Source organism: Rhipicephalus sanguineus, chromosome 2 (assembly GCF_013339695.2).
Source record: "Rhipicephalus sanguineus isolate Rsan-2018 chromosome 2, BIME_Rsan_1.4, whole genome shotgun sequence".
In the NCBI taxonomy this organism is placed as follows: Eukaryota; Metazoa; Arthropoda; class Arachnida; order Ixodida; family Ixodidae; genus Rhipicephalus; species Rhipicephalus sanguineus.
Window position 1 is genome coordinate 86455104 of NC_051177.1, and position 17438 is coordinate 86472541.

Here is a 17438-nt window from a genome sequence, read left to right on the forward strand (position 1 = left end):
GAAAGAATGGGTAAATGATGACACGCTGACGTTGCGAGAAGCGTGCGTCATGCTGCCCGCATGTCACCGCTGTGTTGCAGTGAAGCACATCTTTTCCGCAGGTGCACATTTCAGCTGACCACATGATCGCCTTTTGTTTTTTTCCTGCACTGGCAGCAGCGACGCTGGGATGCTTCACTTGTCACCCATTAGCATCGCTACACTGCACTGCCTTGTGGCTCCTAAGGGCCATTGTTTCTGCGGATTTGCCGCTAAATCGGGATCGGGAATGGGCACATGGCACCCAAGGTATTCGAATTAACCGGGCTGGTACTGACCGTCGCTTGAAATTATCCCCTCAAATTTACATTGCAAAATACGGGGCCGCAGAAATCCTAATTATGCGGGATTTCAAAATAACCGAGTTCGAATTAATGAGGTTTTACTCTATTACCCTCACATTGATTCATCATTTTTAAAGTTTAAAAGCTTGTTATATTGGCTTATACGCTCTAAGTATAGTAAATTTTAAAACTTAACATATTTTACAGGTTATCACTTGCATTCTACCGAAAGTCAAATCCTGCTACTATTCGAAGTTGCTTCCACTTCCCTTTGAACCAAAAAGAATGACATATGCATATGCCTTGTTTCAACTTTAAAAATACTGTGCTTGTTAGTTGGGTCATGACAAATATGCTCATTTTTCTTTATACAGTCGATCCCGGGTATATCGAACTCGGATATATCGAATTATTGGCTATATCGAACAGTTGAGAAATCCCCTTGAATTTCCCATGCAAAAGTATGGGGTTGGTGTGCACGTATATCGAACTCCCGCACAGCGAAGCATCCGCTATATCGAACGCTGCCCCGCGCCGAAGCCCAGAAAGTGCATTTTTCCTAACAACAATTGATCATTTTTCGGCGGCGTTCTTATAAGTTCCAATCCCTCGTCGCGCGCAGGTGACGAAAGTGCGCTGCTCTAGTTCGTTGCGCAACGCTTGTCAGTTCACCGGTATATTTGACGCGCGGTCCGCAGGTTTTAACGCATGGGCTAGTGTTTTTCAAAGAGGCTGATTCCCGAGGGCACCAAAATGAGAATTCGAAGTGACTTCGCAGTCTTGTTGTAATGTTTGCATTCCCTTCATTGTCTCTTCGCGCACGATGGCATGCGGGCCCGCAAAGCATGGCCTTTGAGATCCGCAACCTCGTGACGTATTTTTAGTGTTTTCGGTTTTAAAACGCCGATCTCAGAGGCTATGCTTTTTTTCGCATTTCTCGCCAAAGTAGCGGCTGCCTTCTGCAAAGGCACAAGTGCCATCGGTATCGCTAACATGTCGACGTTGGAGAAATTAGTGTTAGGAGAAATGTTTCTTCGTGCAGCGGTGCAGCGTTGTCTCTTGCAGAATGTGTACTGTGTGTACTTCGCGCTTTGTTCTTGATAAATCGTCATTCGGAAGTCGAACTAAACATTGTCCCGCTCGTAGCGATAAAAATGATGACCGGCGCTTGAAACGACGTCAAGTAAAGCACCGCCGTGCAATGTTTCCTTACGGGCCTTGGTACCAGGTGACGACTTCGGGCGCGTCATGACCGCCGACTACGGCGTACGGTGCGTCAGTGAATTTTGCGACTTAGCGTTTCCGGGCGCCGTATCGGACGGGAGCACAGCGAGTGATTTCATCGGTGCAGATAACGACGTAGCTGTTTCTGACTGCATCGATGCCGAGATCATAACTGACGTTGCCGGTGCTGCGGAAATGGACCCGTGCGGTTTGAAGATGCCAGCCGCCGCTGCCACCGCCAAACCCTTTACCGCGCTACAGAGCTCGCATCAGCGTTCAGCGTCGATCACCGCTGTTGTGGCGGAAGGTGCTGAATTTACTTATTTGGAAAGCTTCAATAATATTGACGATGACTTGATGAATTCACGGCGCGCAAGAAGCAAGACAAGTTGACGGACTTTTTTCATGCGAAATAAAGTGCGCTAACTTGCAAAAGAAGTTCTCGCCTTGTTCTTTAGCATATGTGAGCGAATCGTCATGTTCGCGCTTTTTACGATTTCGAAAAACTGTGTCGAGGCCTGCAGTGCTTTTAAATACGCATATTTCGTATTTCGAATTATCGATATATCGAACTATTTCGCGATCCCCTTCGAGTTCGATATATCCGGGATCGACTGTAATATGCGATATAAACTATTCGAATTCGCTTCAACCAAATCACTATTCGCTTCGAATTCGCTTCGGACCTAAAATTTACTATTTGCACAAGCCTACTTTTTACATATGGAGGTATATTCAAAGCCAATTATAATTCACAAATGATATGCACTGAAAATTTTGATATATTTGCAAACGTTTACCTTCAAGAGGCTTAGAACCAACAGGTAGTAAGCAGTATATGGTGACAAAAATGAAAGTTCACAAGTTCCTTCCCCCCCTTCTTCCCCCTTCCCACGCACATGCTACAGAGTAAACAAGCTAACAAGCCATATGAAAAAGGACGAGAAGAAGCTAAGCTTGCCTTGACAACCAGGTCAATGTACTTCTCGGATGTCTGGGTGCTCATGTTGCCCAAGCAGTCGTGCAGGTGTGTTATCAATGCACTGTAAAAGAAGCCAAACAACAATCATGCAAGACAACAGGGTCTACAACAAGGAACAAGGGCACAGAGGCCTCATGGACTAAGCTCGTATTAGGAATTCGAGCCATTTATCACTAGAATGCAACACCGAGCTGTCTAATTATTTGCTTGTGCAAATGGATATTAGAGACTCTTATAGTAGCACTGCTCACTTACAGTGGTCATTCCCGATTGTGTTGTCAATGAGTATCCAGTCACTATATTAAATATTTGTAATTTTAGGCAAAAATTAGGATGTTGAACTATGTCCATTCATCAGAAGTTAAGACAATGCCGCAGTTAATCCACGGCACCGAGCATTTGAAAGTGAAGTGTCGAGCGTGACAACATGTCAGCATGCCTAACATATGAGATACCTCTTGAAAAGCAGATGAGAAATGGCAATTTCCAATTCAAGTGGCGCGGGAAATTTGAAATAGCAAAAAACTAGTTTCGGAATTGCTGCCAACTCAGCCACGACTGAAATGTTAGGAGTTTTTTTTTTTTTGAAACGCTGCTAGGTACTGATGTAGGGTGTCAATGTAGTGAACAGTTTCACCAATGTATGTATACTTGCTGGTGAGGACATACTGTATTAACTGCCTCTAAACGTTACCATTGTGACAGCCTGTGAACAACTGTAATGTGTAAAGTGAATGCCCTCAGTGTGACTGACTTTCCATAGATTTCTCAGATGGGCCGAGTACGACAAGACTAATCAAGAAGTAATATAGATAAGCCACATTTAGAGCACAGTGTGTGGCTCGCTAAAAATTAAATAAACTACAATCTTGCTTGTCAAACAAGATGCAATTCTCCAAACTTTCAACAATTGTAACATGGCAAGTGGACTTTATAGCTTAGATATGCAACTTGAATGTATCACCATGTACAATTGAAAAATGAATGCATTAAGCCTAGCTAAAATGCATTTTGTTTTTGTTTGTGCCGGAACATGTAATGTCTATACGATACGCCCTCTTACCGCAACGCCTAAGTTGAGACAGTGCTGTCACGCTATTGTTTGCAAAAGCTGTTCTCCTTTTTAATTTCTTGTTATTGTTTCATTTGTCCACTACTGTGCCAGCATGTCATACATATCACAACACCTACAAATGATGCCATGTCATTTATATCAAGTCAGAACTACAGTAGAATCTCGGTGATACGGATATCACGAGGGAGTGAAAATATTTGCATTACTCAAAATTTCTTGTCACCAAAAAAAAAGCTAGCAAAATCAGTTTTTAAACCATGATATATACCGTATTTACTCGAATCTAATGCACACCTTTTTTCTGGTAAAACGAGTCCAAAAATCGCATGCGCGTTAGAATCGAGTACAGAAAAAGAAAAAAACTTATCATATTGCATCGACATTTCAAAATGGCCTCCTCCTACGCGCCTTGACCATTTGCGTTCTGCGTTCGCATCGCAGCATGAAAGTGCAGACTGCAAATACTCGACGAGTGCACCACAATGCCGCATTTAAAAGAATAGTTATTACCAGTGCTGTGCGAATAGCAAAATTTTGGGTGCGAAGCGAATTCGAATGTTGAAGTGTGAGTGCGAATCGAATCTAATATTTTTCGAATATTTCTAGAATGTTTTCTCGAATACTTCGAAGTGAAATTGCAGAAAAAAAAGTTGTAGAGGATTCCTAAGCATATTCTTATGAGATAGCAACATGAAAGTGTTTCTTTTCGCTAGGTTGATTAAGCACCAGCGGAGTGGTGTTTCATAGTTGTCTTATCAAAAATGAGGCAATGTAGAGGCCGTATTGTATTTGTGTACATGATTTGGTGCAACCAAAGTGTTGCCGACAACACTTTACACGTGATAGGCAAAGATGCCATTTCCTCAGCCTCTCCTCCTCTTTCAACTTCTGTGGAAGCCCAACTGATATGGCGGACAAGGATGTGCTCCCTTCAAGTCCGGAGTTCCAAATCTGCCTCGTAGACGTCGATATATAAGAACATCTGAAATACTGGATGCTAAAAAGCCTCGGCTTCCGATTTTTCGGACTTCCTGCCCAAATTTTAGGTCCAAATTGCGCCCCCACCTCTGCCACATCTTACATCTCCATGTTGGAACCAGCGTTTTCTCGAGTTAATACATTTGCGACCGTAGCGGAACTTGAAAGGCAGCTTTGCCGCAATACGGGGGTGTGATGAGGTTAAGCATATTGAAAATCTAGGGACCACTTCCAATCGGACGTTGCCTGTGTCTTGGCAATGTTCGACCGTAACGGAGCTTAAAAGGCAGCTTTGCCGCAATACCAGGCTGTGATGAGGTGAAGCATATTGAAAATCAAAGGCCACTTTTAATCGGACGTTGACTGTCTCTTGGCAAAGTTCGACCGTAATGGAGCTTGAAAGGCAGCTTTGCCGCAATGCCGGGCTGTGATGAGGTGAAGCATATTGAAAATCTAGGGACCACTTTCAATCGGACGTTGACTGTGTCTTGGCAAAGTTCGACCGTAATGGAGCTCGAAAGGCAACTTTGCCACAATACCGAGGTGTGACGAGGTGAAGCAAATAGAAAATCTGAAGGGGTCACTTTCAATCTGACGTTGACTGTATTTGTTTTTGGGAGGCTCGAATGGTTCGAATAGTAAAATTTCAGTGCGAATCGAATCGAATAGCAAACACTATTCGAAAAATATTCGAAATTTCGAATATTCCCACACCCCTAGTTATTACATGTGCAAGACGGACAGAAATCGGGCCGCATCGCGGTCGTTCGGAGTTCCCGAAACCTGCGTGCGAGACTGGCGCAAACAGAAGCAGATTTTTTACAGCAAAGCTTCACGAAAAAGTTTCAGTCGACCAAAACAGCGCCGATTTCCCGAAATCGAAGAGCGTTGACAGAGACAAGGAGTTGTCTGACAGCGGCGAGGACTGATCCATTACGCGACTCATATCGCCGCCGTAATGGTGACAGTTTTACGACAAGGCCTGCTTTTTGACTGTGTTTTACTTTTTTTGAAACTTTAGTTCTTTAAAACCCAAATACTTGTTCTTCTGAATGTGAGAAGTTTGACTCCTACGGACTTTTTTAGTTCTTTTCTCTCACGAAAAATGGGTGCGCGTTACAATCGATTTATTACTTTCTTCTTGGTCGCGGTAGAGAGTGCACGTTACAATCGAGGGCGCGGTAGAATCGAGTAAATACGGTATGTGCACAAAACATTTATTGCCGTCGAAAGAACTAACGTATGTCTTTCTGACACATGCGAACAGATAAATAAGGGACGGTGTAGCTGGCTGCTGAGAACACTCACATCAGAGCTTTGCATTAGTCCAAATGAAAACAAAGTGCCAAAGTTCGCCCCACCGTAGTCATAAGTGAAGAATGATGCGAATGCAGAAACACTTTGTGCCTTTTTACGACTTTATTGGCTTTAATCTGGTGCTGCGTACCTTCGGAGCTGTGTAGTCACTCTATGATCTCGCCAATAGAGACCACGGTTTCGTGCGCAGCGGTTGCGGCAAATGGTAGTTCCATTTTCAACCCATGTGCGCTGGCCGTGCACGTGCCTTCAAAACTATGTCGTTGCTACCTTTGATTGAGTCTATCGCAGTTTTCTCCGCAGCGGTTGCCGCAGGCAGCAACACTTTGACTTGGTGAGTGTTGGATGTGTGTGTACTTTTGGAGTTTCGTTGTCGCCACACATGATCGCATTCATAGCGATCCCGACTTCTTCCACAGTGGTTGTGGGAAATGATAACCACAGTTCTGACTACGTGTGTGCTGGCCATGCATGTACTTTTGAAGCTTCCGGAGCATGCTTCTGTCTGCCGTCGCTCGGCGGTTCCAGTACCCAAGTTCGTATCACCCATTGAGACGCTGAAAAATGTTTGGAACATCCGAATTTTGGCCCATTGGATACAATGGAATTCAACTGGGGGAATTTGACGAATTCGTATCAGCCAGGTTTGTATCACCGAGATTCTATTGTATAAAGGAAAAGTACGATTTTTAAATTCCTGCCATAACAATAACTTATTAACAACATGATAGAAGACTTTGCTCAAACCTTGTTTTTCAAAAGGCTGGAAAGTCATCAAGAGCATGGTCTCTCACTCTAGGCTGAAGTTTTTGTCTCATGTTCCTTTAGAGATAAATTGTCAGCAGGAAAAAAAAATTGCAGGGGTATGATCAAGGAGCCAGCAGCAAAGGTGCACACCTAAGAACACAGGTGGGGTTCCCATTTCGAATGATGTGGAGAGCAAGGATGTTGACGGTCCGCTGCAGGTGAGGCCCGTGGCGGAGCTCGGTGATCCGCTTGTCCAGCAGTACCATCAGCAGCTGAGGCAGCAGCTCCTTGAGAATGCCAGTGCTCACGCGTCGCCCCAATGTGCGGCCATCAAACACCTGATGGGGGAGGAACGAAAAACAATTATCCTTCCATCTAGGCAATGGCCATGTACAGTGTAGTGTATATTCAAGTCTTGACATGCTTAATAGGCACACATGGGCAGCCAGGGCTGAAACTGTGCCAACAGCAGAGCTGCAGAGCCTAGCAGGTGGGGAAAATGGTTTTTAATAGGGTATGACTTCCCATCGGCAAGCTTGCCACTCGCCTGGATGCCCACATGCCCTGCGGCATGTTAAAAACATAGGAGCCCATGCACTCCTCGAAACATGCAGTACTAGTACTGACAGAGGTTGGCCGGATGTGCCAGGCATTATAAGGCTGGATACAGGCATGCACCTGTCATTTTCAAAGATGTTCCCTATTGGACAATATCATCATATATCTGTAGGATACAAAGTGCCAAAGTGCCTCCTTGCCAGTGCCACAGGTTTCCTATACATAAATACAAGCATTACTAAAGGTGCCATGGTTTCAGTGCGACGCTAAGACAGGAAAAAAATTGGACCATCTCCCCGAAGGGAACCCTGATGGGATGTGAAGCAGCAGTGTTGCGCACGGGTGGCGTCACGGGTTGAACGGCGCTAACGCGGGTGCTGCGGTGAGCGCTGGAAGATGCGTTTGAAGCGAAACTCTGTGTAGCGTTTACTGGCGTAAACGTTTGTTTGAAACGCAGACACGGGAGGCGAGCGGGCGTTGGAGCCGGCAGCTGCGGGCGCTCCGGTGGGTGAGGGACAGAGTGACGTACGCGCACACCTGCGAGGGAAGCGTGCGAGGTAGCGTGACGTCAACGCCCAGCAGCAGCGTGACCTACTTGGCACCACTCCAACACCTGCGCCGAGGGAAGCGCGTTGCCTCGCGTTTGTGCGGACGGAGGGACAGCGTTACACAGGCTAGTCAAAGAGCTGCTTCGCATCTTAAAAAAAAGGGGGGGGGGTCTGAGTTGCTAGCGTTGCTGCAGATTTTGTACAGGTTAACAGATAAAGGATTGATTGGCATAATCCACTTCTGTATCAACTTCACTCTTTGACAAAGCAATCTCTTTTGCACTGCAATACAGGCATAAACACGGAGGTGCTAAACAAATATTTATTCTGGTAACATTAGCAGATTACACTTATGAAATACCAAGACAGGATGTCAAGCACTACGAGCTGAAGTTCAGCCATTAATTGTCTCCAGTAATATAAATAAACCCTCTTTTCCATTAATGAAGCCCAACGTTATTTGGAAAACACCTAAATAGCCAGAACTAGTGTTCCACTACAGTTGAACCTCATTAATACGTACCCGCTTTAAGCGTACTAACGGTTAAAACGTAGTTGCGACAAATCCCCGACCGAGTCTCATAGAGCCTAATGCATTCGCTGACCGCTTAAGCCGTAGTGCTTCACCCTACGCCTACCGGTTAGTGCGTACCCTGCGTACCGCGATAACGTTTTGTGCCATAAAATTTTACTGCGCCGCTGAACTTCCCGACGCCACAATGTGCCGCCAAAGGTTTCCAGTCTTTTTGAGAAGTGCGTAGATCGGTCGATCACCGATTCCGACTTCCGCGCGATTGCGGCGATGCCTTTGCGGGTAAGCATCGGGAAAGAACGAAGGTGAGGCAGCGGCCACCGACGAACGCGCCAGCATGGCTTATCGCCGACAACCTTATCACAATAAGTATCTTCAGGTATCTGCTCGGGCACGCGTGCGGCGCAGCACTACTTTAAGCCTACTGCACGCTTTTAATAGGCGACAACCTGGACGCGCTGGGCCGCCGATCACTGCCGCCTCGTTGTGCGGGGCCGTGTTCAAGCGCGCGCCGCTTTGTAGAAACGAAAGCAGCTCGCTGTTGCGGAGTTGAGTGTTGCTGGTCGTGGGCGACGAGAAACCTCTTTGCATAGACGCTATCACACTAAACACACGCGTACGGTACAGCAAGCGTAGCGCTGTTGTAACCATACTGCACGCTTTTATTGGGCGACCACCCAAACGCGCTTCTGTCCGCTGCCAGGACCGCTAGAGCGTCGCGGAGTGCGCATCGCTTGCAGGAAGTTCGTCATCGCCGCGTTAACCGAACAAGCTCATCTGTGCTCATCGCCGCATCTGTGCACGGTCTGGAGTGAAGTGGGTACCAAGAACACTCCCACGACAAATGTGCGCGTGCGGTGCAGCAAGCGGCCCGGCAGTGACGCCGTGAGCCGAGAAGGCGACGCGCTGCACGCAACTAGCCAGGAGACGATCGGCTCCACGCAGCCGTACCGCGTTTCACTGGAACTGTGTCAGTTTTCATTTAGTAGCAGATCGCGGTACAGACGCACACACATATATCGCGGAAAGCCGACACTGTCCGTTCTGTCGCTACGTTGGTCACTGCGTATACCGGACCCTGTAATAGTTCCGAAATGCTCCTTGGCGTCGTCACCGCGCACTATTGGCACTATCGGATGGTCGTGCGAGAGTACCAGAATCTTTTCTCCAGTTTGGGAAAAAGAAAGAAAATGCTTTGCAGTGGGTACTTTAGGCAATATTTGCTGTGGCACTGTATTTATTTCTTTGCTCGCAGCGATGGCGTATGCGAGGAGATGCAAATTTTTACTTTGTGGTTAATGCGTACTACCGTTTAGTGCGTAGTTATGCGGCGTTCCCGGCAGGTACGCATTAACGAGGTTCCACTGTATAGTGTTCAAGAGTGTGTTGCATTCTGTGAATAATAATCATTTCAGTCGTTTCAAGTGCCTAAACCGCTAGATATGAAATATTAATGGCTATACTAGCTGTCGATGTTTTGTAGATGTTTGTGTGTCGACACAAATCTACCACTCGAGTTACCTCGCCTTCAAAATTTTGCATTGATACTCCTTTTAAAGGAGTACTGACATGAATTTTAAAATTTTTCGGGTTGTTGCTCTAAATGAAAGCACGGGTGTCGAGAACCCTAAAAAGAGTGTTGTGGTGCCTGGGAATGCATTGCATATATTTTTAATACCGCTTCTTTCAACCAGCAGTTTCGGTTTCGGTTTCGAGAGGGCGGCTTCATAGTGACGTGTCAAGTCTGCCCGTGACGTCACGGGCAGACTGCAACCCACGAAATATGCACCTGCTGTCCTTTGCTGTCAGTCGAATGTGGTTCATGATGAGTGAACTGTCGTACAGTGCCTCCGACAGCGATTTCTGTGATTTAGGCTGCATGCAGAACCCAGATTTCGCAAACCAAGTGAGCTGACTTGAAACGTCATATGGCTCTCCATGCGGTGAAGCTGCCTTGCAGATGCTGGGCGATGAAAACTTTAAAATCAAACTTAAATATTTATACGTTTCCCGGATGCGGTGTGGGGAGAGCGTTGACACTACATGCCAAGGAAACCAAAAACGTCCGTTTTGCTGCACTTCAAAATCGTGTCAGTACTCCTTTAAGATCACACCATGTGGCACCTGTACGATGGAAACAATGCGACCAACCTTGAGGAGCACAGCTGCAATCCGACTGTACAGCTCGACAACATCTGCCTTGGCGACGCAGTCATCAGTTATGTGCTTAGTGTAGAGCAGCCGGTACTGCAGGGACAACATGTTCACCAGCTGGTCAGCACAACCCAGCAACGCAGAACCGCCATCGGTGCTAAGCACTGTGTCCAGCTGCAAATAGAAGAGGACGTTGAGGATGTTGCAATACAAGTGCAGTGCGTAACAGAATCAACGTCCCTGATCCAAGTTACACAGGCGAAATTAGTTGCATCGAAGTTCAAAGGTATCAATGCTTCTCAAACTACAACAAAACTGTACCTTGGGCTACATTTACACGAGCAGTAGAGAGAAATCTCGGTAACTCAAAAACCTTGAAATTCGAACCACTTGGCAATTATAACTGCTTTGTTGGTCAAGAAAAAGTTGCACATTGGAACAGAAAAAAGGATAAATGCCAGGAATTTGTCCTTCGAAAAACCATCCAATGATTACTCCGAGCAAAATTTATCACTCCCATAGGCTGCTTTTTAACAAGCCCAAGCTGAAAGACAAATATGATGCACTACTAGCTACAACGTTAGACGTCGCGAAAATTTAGCGTCTCAGCTTTGTGCAATATGTTAGACTCAATACATGCACTGCATCTCTGTAGAACAGAGGTAACAATGTCACCACATATAAGAACTAATTATGAGTAGGGATAGGCGAATAGTAAATTTGAGGTTCGAAGCGAATCCAAAGCGAATAGTGATTTGGTCGAATAATTTCGAATCAGATAGTTCGAATAGCATTTACCGCAAATTATTAAGAAAAATGAGCATTTTTGTCATGACTCTTGCACAATATTTTTAAGGATTCGAACTAGGTATGAGTGAATGTCACTTTTTGGGTTTGAAATGAAGTGGAAGCAGCCTTGAATAGTATCAAGGTTTGAATAGCAGTAGGGTGCAAGTTATAAGTGGTGCAATACGTTACAATTTAAAAATTACTATACTTAGCGCATATAAGCCCATATAACACGCTTTTAAACTTAAAGGGACACTAAAGACAAATATTAAGTCGACGTTGATTGTTGAAATAGCGGTCCAGAAACCTCGTAGTGCTGCTTTTGTGCTAAGGAAGTGCTTATTTTGAAATAAAATCACGTTTTTAATGGTCTGCATCGCGTTAGCGCGCTTCAAATCTCCCGCCTGAAAATACGACTTCCATACGTCACTGCTGCCGTGCCCAACGTTGCCCGCTTTTACTGCGCGGCCGCCGACACTAGTAGCAGCCGAGCGGAACTAGCAGGACCCACAGTAGCAACAACGGCGCTGCGGCAAAGACTTGCTCGGATGGGCACATTCAAAGCCTTCACCAAGTTGCGGTTGGTCTCGTAATCCTCAGTACGAAAGTGCAGCGAGCACACACGCAGAGGTTTTGACTGTTTAGCACACTGGCGCAATGGCATGACACTAAGCCACTTCGAGCGTAAGGGTTCATTCCGCGGCACCCAGTGAAAAGACACACCGGTTCCCTTGCTGCAGCACTGGCGTTGTGCACCATTCGGGCATCCGGCAATATCACATGCATGCGGCATTTTGTCGAACTTTCTGTCAGAGTGACTTTCACGAGCGCGCAAAACACGCACGGCAGTACGCGATTCCGAAACTACCACTGAGACGGGCGAGGCGCAGTTCGGCGAAAACGGTACCTTTGAACCACGCGCGCCGTTCCCCATGGCAACGCCATGGAGGTTTTGTTTTCCATGAATCAAGCGGAAACGAACAAACAGCATTTTATTACGTCTTTTGATGCTCGGAATGTTCTTTTTTCACTGCTGCTAGTTTGATTACTAGTGATTTATTGCAGGCCGACTTCCCTACGTCATCGGGATCACTTCGAAAATGTCCCACTCGTGGCGCTCGTCATGTGATACATTTAGCTTAATTTCTCGGAAAGTAGGGCACTGCTGGTGATAATATTGCCGTTTTAGAAGTTGTCATACATTGGGCTTTCACTCTGACATAAATTGTTATTTGCCTTTAGTGTCCCTTTAAAAAAATATGTACATTTAACCTTGAAGTGTGGCTTCGCGGCAGTACAGATTTCCCCTCGATGGGTTGTTTCACGGCACAGCAACCAGAAGCCGCAGTGAAACCACCTTTACAGGGGGCTATGTGCGGTCAAATGCATGCATATATTCAGTCATGTCAAATACTTCGAAATTTCGAATAATCTAAATCCGTATCAAAGCGAGTTCGAATATTCGAAACGCCCGCATATTCGCCCATCCCTAATTATGAGCAACAAGGGCAAGCAACATGACAAGTACCTGCGTGCATATTTCAAGCAGAGTAGCTTTTTAAAGGGACACTAAAAAGAAAAAAAATTCTCGTATTAGTACATTACTCTTTCACAATACCAAAAACAAAATGCTTTGCAAGAGAGAAAACGCACACAAAAAAGTGCAGGTGGCGACGCCACCTTGAAGTTCCCACACCAGTAGCCGTGTCATCATAGATTTTGATGTCTACTAGGGTCTACATAGTTCCTAATCTTTTTAAATGAAGTACATTGTCTTCTGACGGAGCCAGAGACTTAACATACCAAGTTTCAGGAAACTTCGTCGAGACATTGTGACCAAAATATAAAAAAACTATTTGAAATCTGCGATGTCACCATCGGAGATTTCGGAGGAATATTTAAAAGTGAAACTTTTGACATCGAGTTTCTCATCTACGGTAGAACTCGTTTATAACGAACTCGAAAGTGTTGCAAAAAGTGGTTGTTATATCAGTAGTTCGTTGAATATGGACTCGCCCTTAAAAACGTGCATTTAGCGTCCAAGCAGTCTTTTTTTTTCTGCGCACTTTTACAAAAGTGCTAAAAACCCCTCCAGTGATAAGTTAAACCTTTTAGAGTCGTGAAGCGATGCCCGCTGCGTGCTCACGAGTGAATTAACCGCCTCTGCAATGAACTGACACCGTTTCACCGAAGCACGGTGCCACCACGTGGAGCCAATCATCCCTGGCTAGTTGCGTGCAGCGTGTTGCCTACTCGGCTCACACCATAACTGCCGGGCCGCTTGCTGCATACCGTTTGTACATTCTCCATGCCTGCTTCACTCTGGACCGTGCACAGGTCGAAGACAAGCATTTTGCAAGCAATGGGCACTATGTCTCCGCGATGCTCTCGCGGTCCTGCACAACGATGCACGGCGCACTTGGGTTGTCCCCTACTCAAACACTCAGTATAGGCTCGCTGTCATTGCAACGACGTTTCTCGATGCCTGCGCCGCTCAACGATAGTGAGCTACTTTCATTTCTACAAAGAGATGTGCACTTTACAGTGGTCTTGCACGACACGGTGGCGGTCAACTTGCAAATGGCAGCATGGCACGCTCGTACCACTGTCAATTCCCACAGTGTACTTCACACGCACAGCCTAGCAGATATCTGAAGATGATTGTGATAAGGTTGTCGGCTATAAGTCATAATGGCACGTGCATTGATGGCCGCCCCCTCGCCTTTGCTCTTTTCAGATGCTTATACGCGAAGGCATCGCTGCAATCGCGCAGATGTCATAATCACTGATCGACAGGTCTCTGCCGTTACCGAAAAGACTGAAGACCTTTTGCGGCACATTGTGGCGTCGACGAGTTTAGGGACGCAGTGAACTTTATGGGATGAAAAGTTATCGCAATTATCACTTCTTGCATTTATGCCTTCTAGCATTCCAAGGCATTGTTTGGTTCATCGTAGGCGGTCGTAGGTGCAGAGAACTGAGTCAGAAAAGGTTACCGTGCGAAAGCTGACCGCAAGGCTTCATGCTGCCTCCCATATTTTTTCCTCACTGTCATTCTGCTAAATGAAACGTCTGGAATGTGAGCGACTTTGCTTGCAGCGTCCAAAATCTGAGTGCGGTGCTCACCAATCTAGAATACCTTTGTCGCGAGTTAACTGGAGCGGGGCACGCGCCCTTCTCATGCTTTAGAAGGCCTGCTCGAACTTCTTTTCACTTCGTATGTGCCATATTTTTACCGCAACAGTGTCTGAAGTGTTCGTTGTAAAAGTAGGAGGCTTTGAAAAATGTTCACTATATGTGGACACAGGCTCAATGTCTAGCATAGAAAAATCGTAAGTGCACCCAAATATGATCGTTATAACCGATTGTTATATCTGGGATCATTATAAGTGGGTTCGACTTATTAATAAAGCTATAGTGGTCAAATTAATGACACTAGAGTTTTCAGAGTACAATTTATCGGTAAAAACTAATTTATTGTTTCGGTTTAGTGTCCTTTTAAAAATCTATAAACATACTGCTGTAGCCACACAATCAAAAGTGGGAGTGAAGCAGTTCAACAAGCGATGTTACAAGCTGTGTATGTACCTGGGTCAGACCTTCGAGCACAATGGGAATTTCCTGCGATGACAACCGCGATATGAGGAGGCCCAGGGAGTCTGTGTCTAGGGGCAGCCTACGAGCATGGCTAGGAGGGCTGGCACTTTTCTCGAGACATCTGCAAAGGAACGAACAAATTGAGGAAGGGTTGCAGGCACTTGTGAAGTGAAGCAGCCACAATATAGCAATATCCACAGAGGCAGAGAAGAGCCCAGTGAATATATGAGTGTGAACATTATTAAATTTACAATTTCAATTCAAATTCAGTTTCAAAGAAAAAACGTCACGAGAAAGCACGAAGCCCCCAACATACTCGTCCTGTTGTACGCTATCCTGTTGAACTGTGGCAGAATTTATCATACTGCCACGCATTGTCTAACCCCCTTGCCAGGGCCCATTTAGAATCGGGAATTTTGCACTCTCGTCATCCATGCATTCATTTCTGTCCTGTGGCCATTAAGCAACCTACAGATTGTACAGTACACCCATATTTTATAGGATTAGAGACACTATTAAGCTACTGCTTGTAGCAAGATGTATGTACTGTATCAAATAAGTAATAAATTTTTAGTGAACTCTAGAATATACAGTGACATATGCATAGACAGCAGGCTAACTGAGTGAGTGAGCGAGGTTCGGTCCTTAAAGCTATGAGAATAAGCTCACAGGAGAGACTGAACATCTTGCATTAATATTACAGGTTATTCATTCATATTATAGCATATAGTACAAAGAACTTGCCAGCACAGCCTGAACTGGCAAGCTCACAAACATGCTATGTACACAGGTTAGTATTTATCCCTTTTAGTAGAACCTCACACAGTAGAATTTCCCGTAATTAAAATTGCGCAAAGTGAACAGGAATTTCTTAATTGGTTGGTTTAGTACTTCCGTTAGAAAATAATTTACACCGATTGGAACCAAAATTTTCAGAACTCTAAAACAATACCGCAGTAGCCTCAAAGAAATTTTCCAGAAGAAAAACAATCTGAAGTATATTCTTGCAACAACCACCTTCTATCCAGAAAACTATCTCTAATAAGCAGCGACAAAGATTCTCCCTGCACAAAAGAATTAGTCAGCCATCAACTGAAGCAGCAATAGCTAAGTGTATGATTTTTTTTTAAAATAAATAACTTGCACCTCTTTGAAACTGCCAATAACGAAGCCTAGTCTATCCAATATCCATCAACACTGCCCCAGACCACTGAACCAAACTAGCCGATCCGATATGTTCACTTCTTCATTCTTAACACATCCAACAATATAAAGACGGTGTGTGCGACAGATATTGAAGCATCCCCGCACATCTTTCTTGGTGAAGGATGTGCTGAAATTGAACTCCTGTTAAAATGAAACACATTCTTCTGGTCCCTCGAGGTTTCGTTAAGAGGTCCCTGTACTGTACTGGTGGCAGAGTTGATAACTATAACTGCTAAACTAACCATCACAAAGCTTCAATGGAATTCCAATAACAGAAAACACGATAGCAATGCCAGTGTGGCGGGAAATGGGAAGATCGAAGACGCAACGACAAAAGTCGCAAGGGGCTCAGTAGGTGGGCTTGCCTGCGGGGCGGCAGCTGAATGGACGGCTCCGCCAGGATGGCGTCAACATCCACCTCTTGAAGGCCCGCGACTTTGGGTGGCGCCACGGCTGCTTGCTCCAGCATGCGTTCCAAGTCAGAGCTCAGAGTGACACCAAGTGACCGCGGACGTGCCCCAGAAGGAGTGCCACTCTTGGGACGCCTGCGCCAACGTAGTGGAGACAACGCCGCTGCAGTAGCTGGCAGCCGCAAAGGTGTACAGCACGGACCACTATTAAAATGCACCCTCAATGCAAGAGTTTTATTACTGCGTAAAATACTTGCGTTTGCATGTTCTGCACACCAAGTTTTCGCAAAAGCCTGTTTGAAAAAAAGATTTAGAATAGTGTAAACAAGCGTAGGTGTGAGCCATAAAGTGCCAAACTTCATAGGCACAGGAGTGTGCTAGACAGACTATAGATACTGAAAACAGTGCTGTGTTATCATCTGTAGGCTATTACCAAAGCGACAACCTGCACCAACATTCACTGTGCGAGCAAGTTGTACAAGGCAGTAGGACGAGATGACAGGTGCGAAGCGGGCGGCCGTTGATTCAAGGCCTTGTCCACATCTTCCAAGCTAAAGGGTCTTGTAAACATTAGAGTCTTATGCTAAACTCCAAAAAAGCTAAGGCACGCCACGCTCAAAACTGCCACTAAGTTCAGCATGTAAGCAGGCTGACCCCGCTATACTCTAGCACGAAGAGAGGAGCCACTTGTGCGATACTGAATCTCTCCAAACTCTGCCCAGTTTACAACATGAACACATTTTTGTTCACTTTCATTAATCCTTTACCTCCTCTACACAAGCTCGGCATGACCAAACATTTCGCATGCCCACCACCTTGGACTAGCGGGGGTTGTCCATGTTACCAAAGACTATCTGTGCAGGTCCATGTATCTTAGTTTTCCTCTTCGTGCACAGATGGTGCTGCAATACCATTATATCATTTTCCACTACAACATTGCAAGGAAAAGTGCAAGCCTGCATGGCTTGCAGGGAAGCCAACCTTCTCCTACAGTCAAC

At 45.5% G+C, this 17438-nt stretch overlaps 1 protein-coding gene across 1 annotated transcript in view; it reads right to left on the reverse strand.

The window, feature by feature from the left end:
- The window catches only part of LOC119383292 (cytoskeleton-associated protein 5), an 87401-nt gene that overhangs the window by 20881 nt on the left and 49082 nt on the right, over positions 1 to 17438 (reverse strand). Inside the window, exons 22-26 of the mRNA XM_037651360.1 lie at positions 16396 to 16575; positions 14816 to 14945; positions 10436 to 10612; positions 6797 to 6984; positions 2509 to 2590 (exon numbers count right to left, since the gene is read on the reverse strand). Coding sequence (XP_037507288.1) covers positions 2509 to 2590; positions 6797 to 6984; positions 10436 to 10612; positions 14816 to 14945; positions 16396 to 16575 — 757 coding nt within the window. The remainder of the gene's footprint in view (positions 1 to 2508; positions 2591 to 6796; positions 6985 to 10435; positions 10613 to 14815; positions 14946 to 16395; positions 16576 to 17438) is intronic.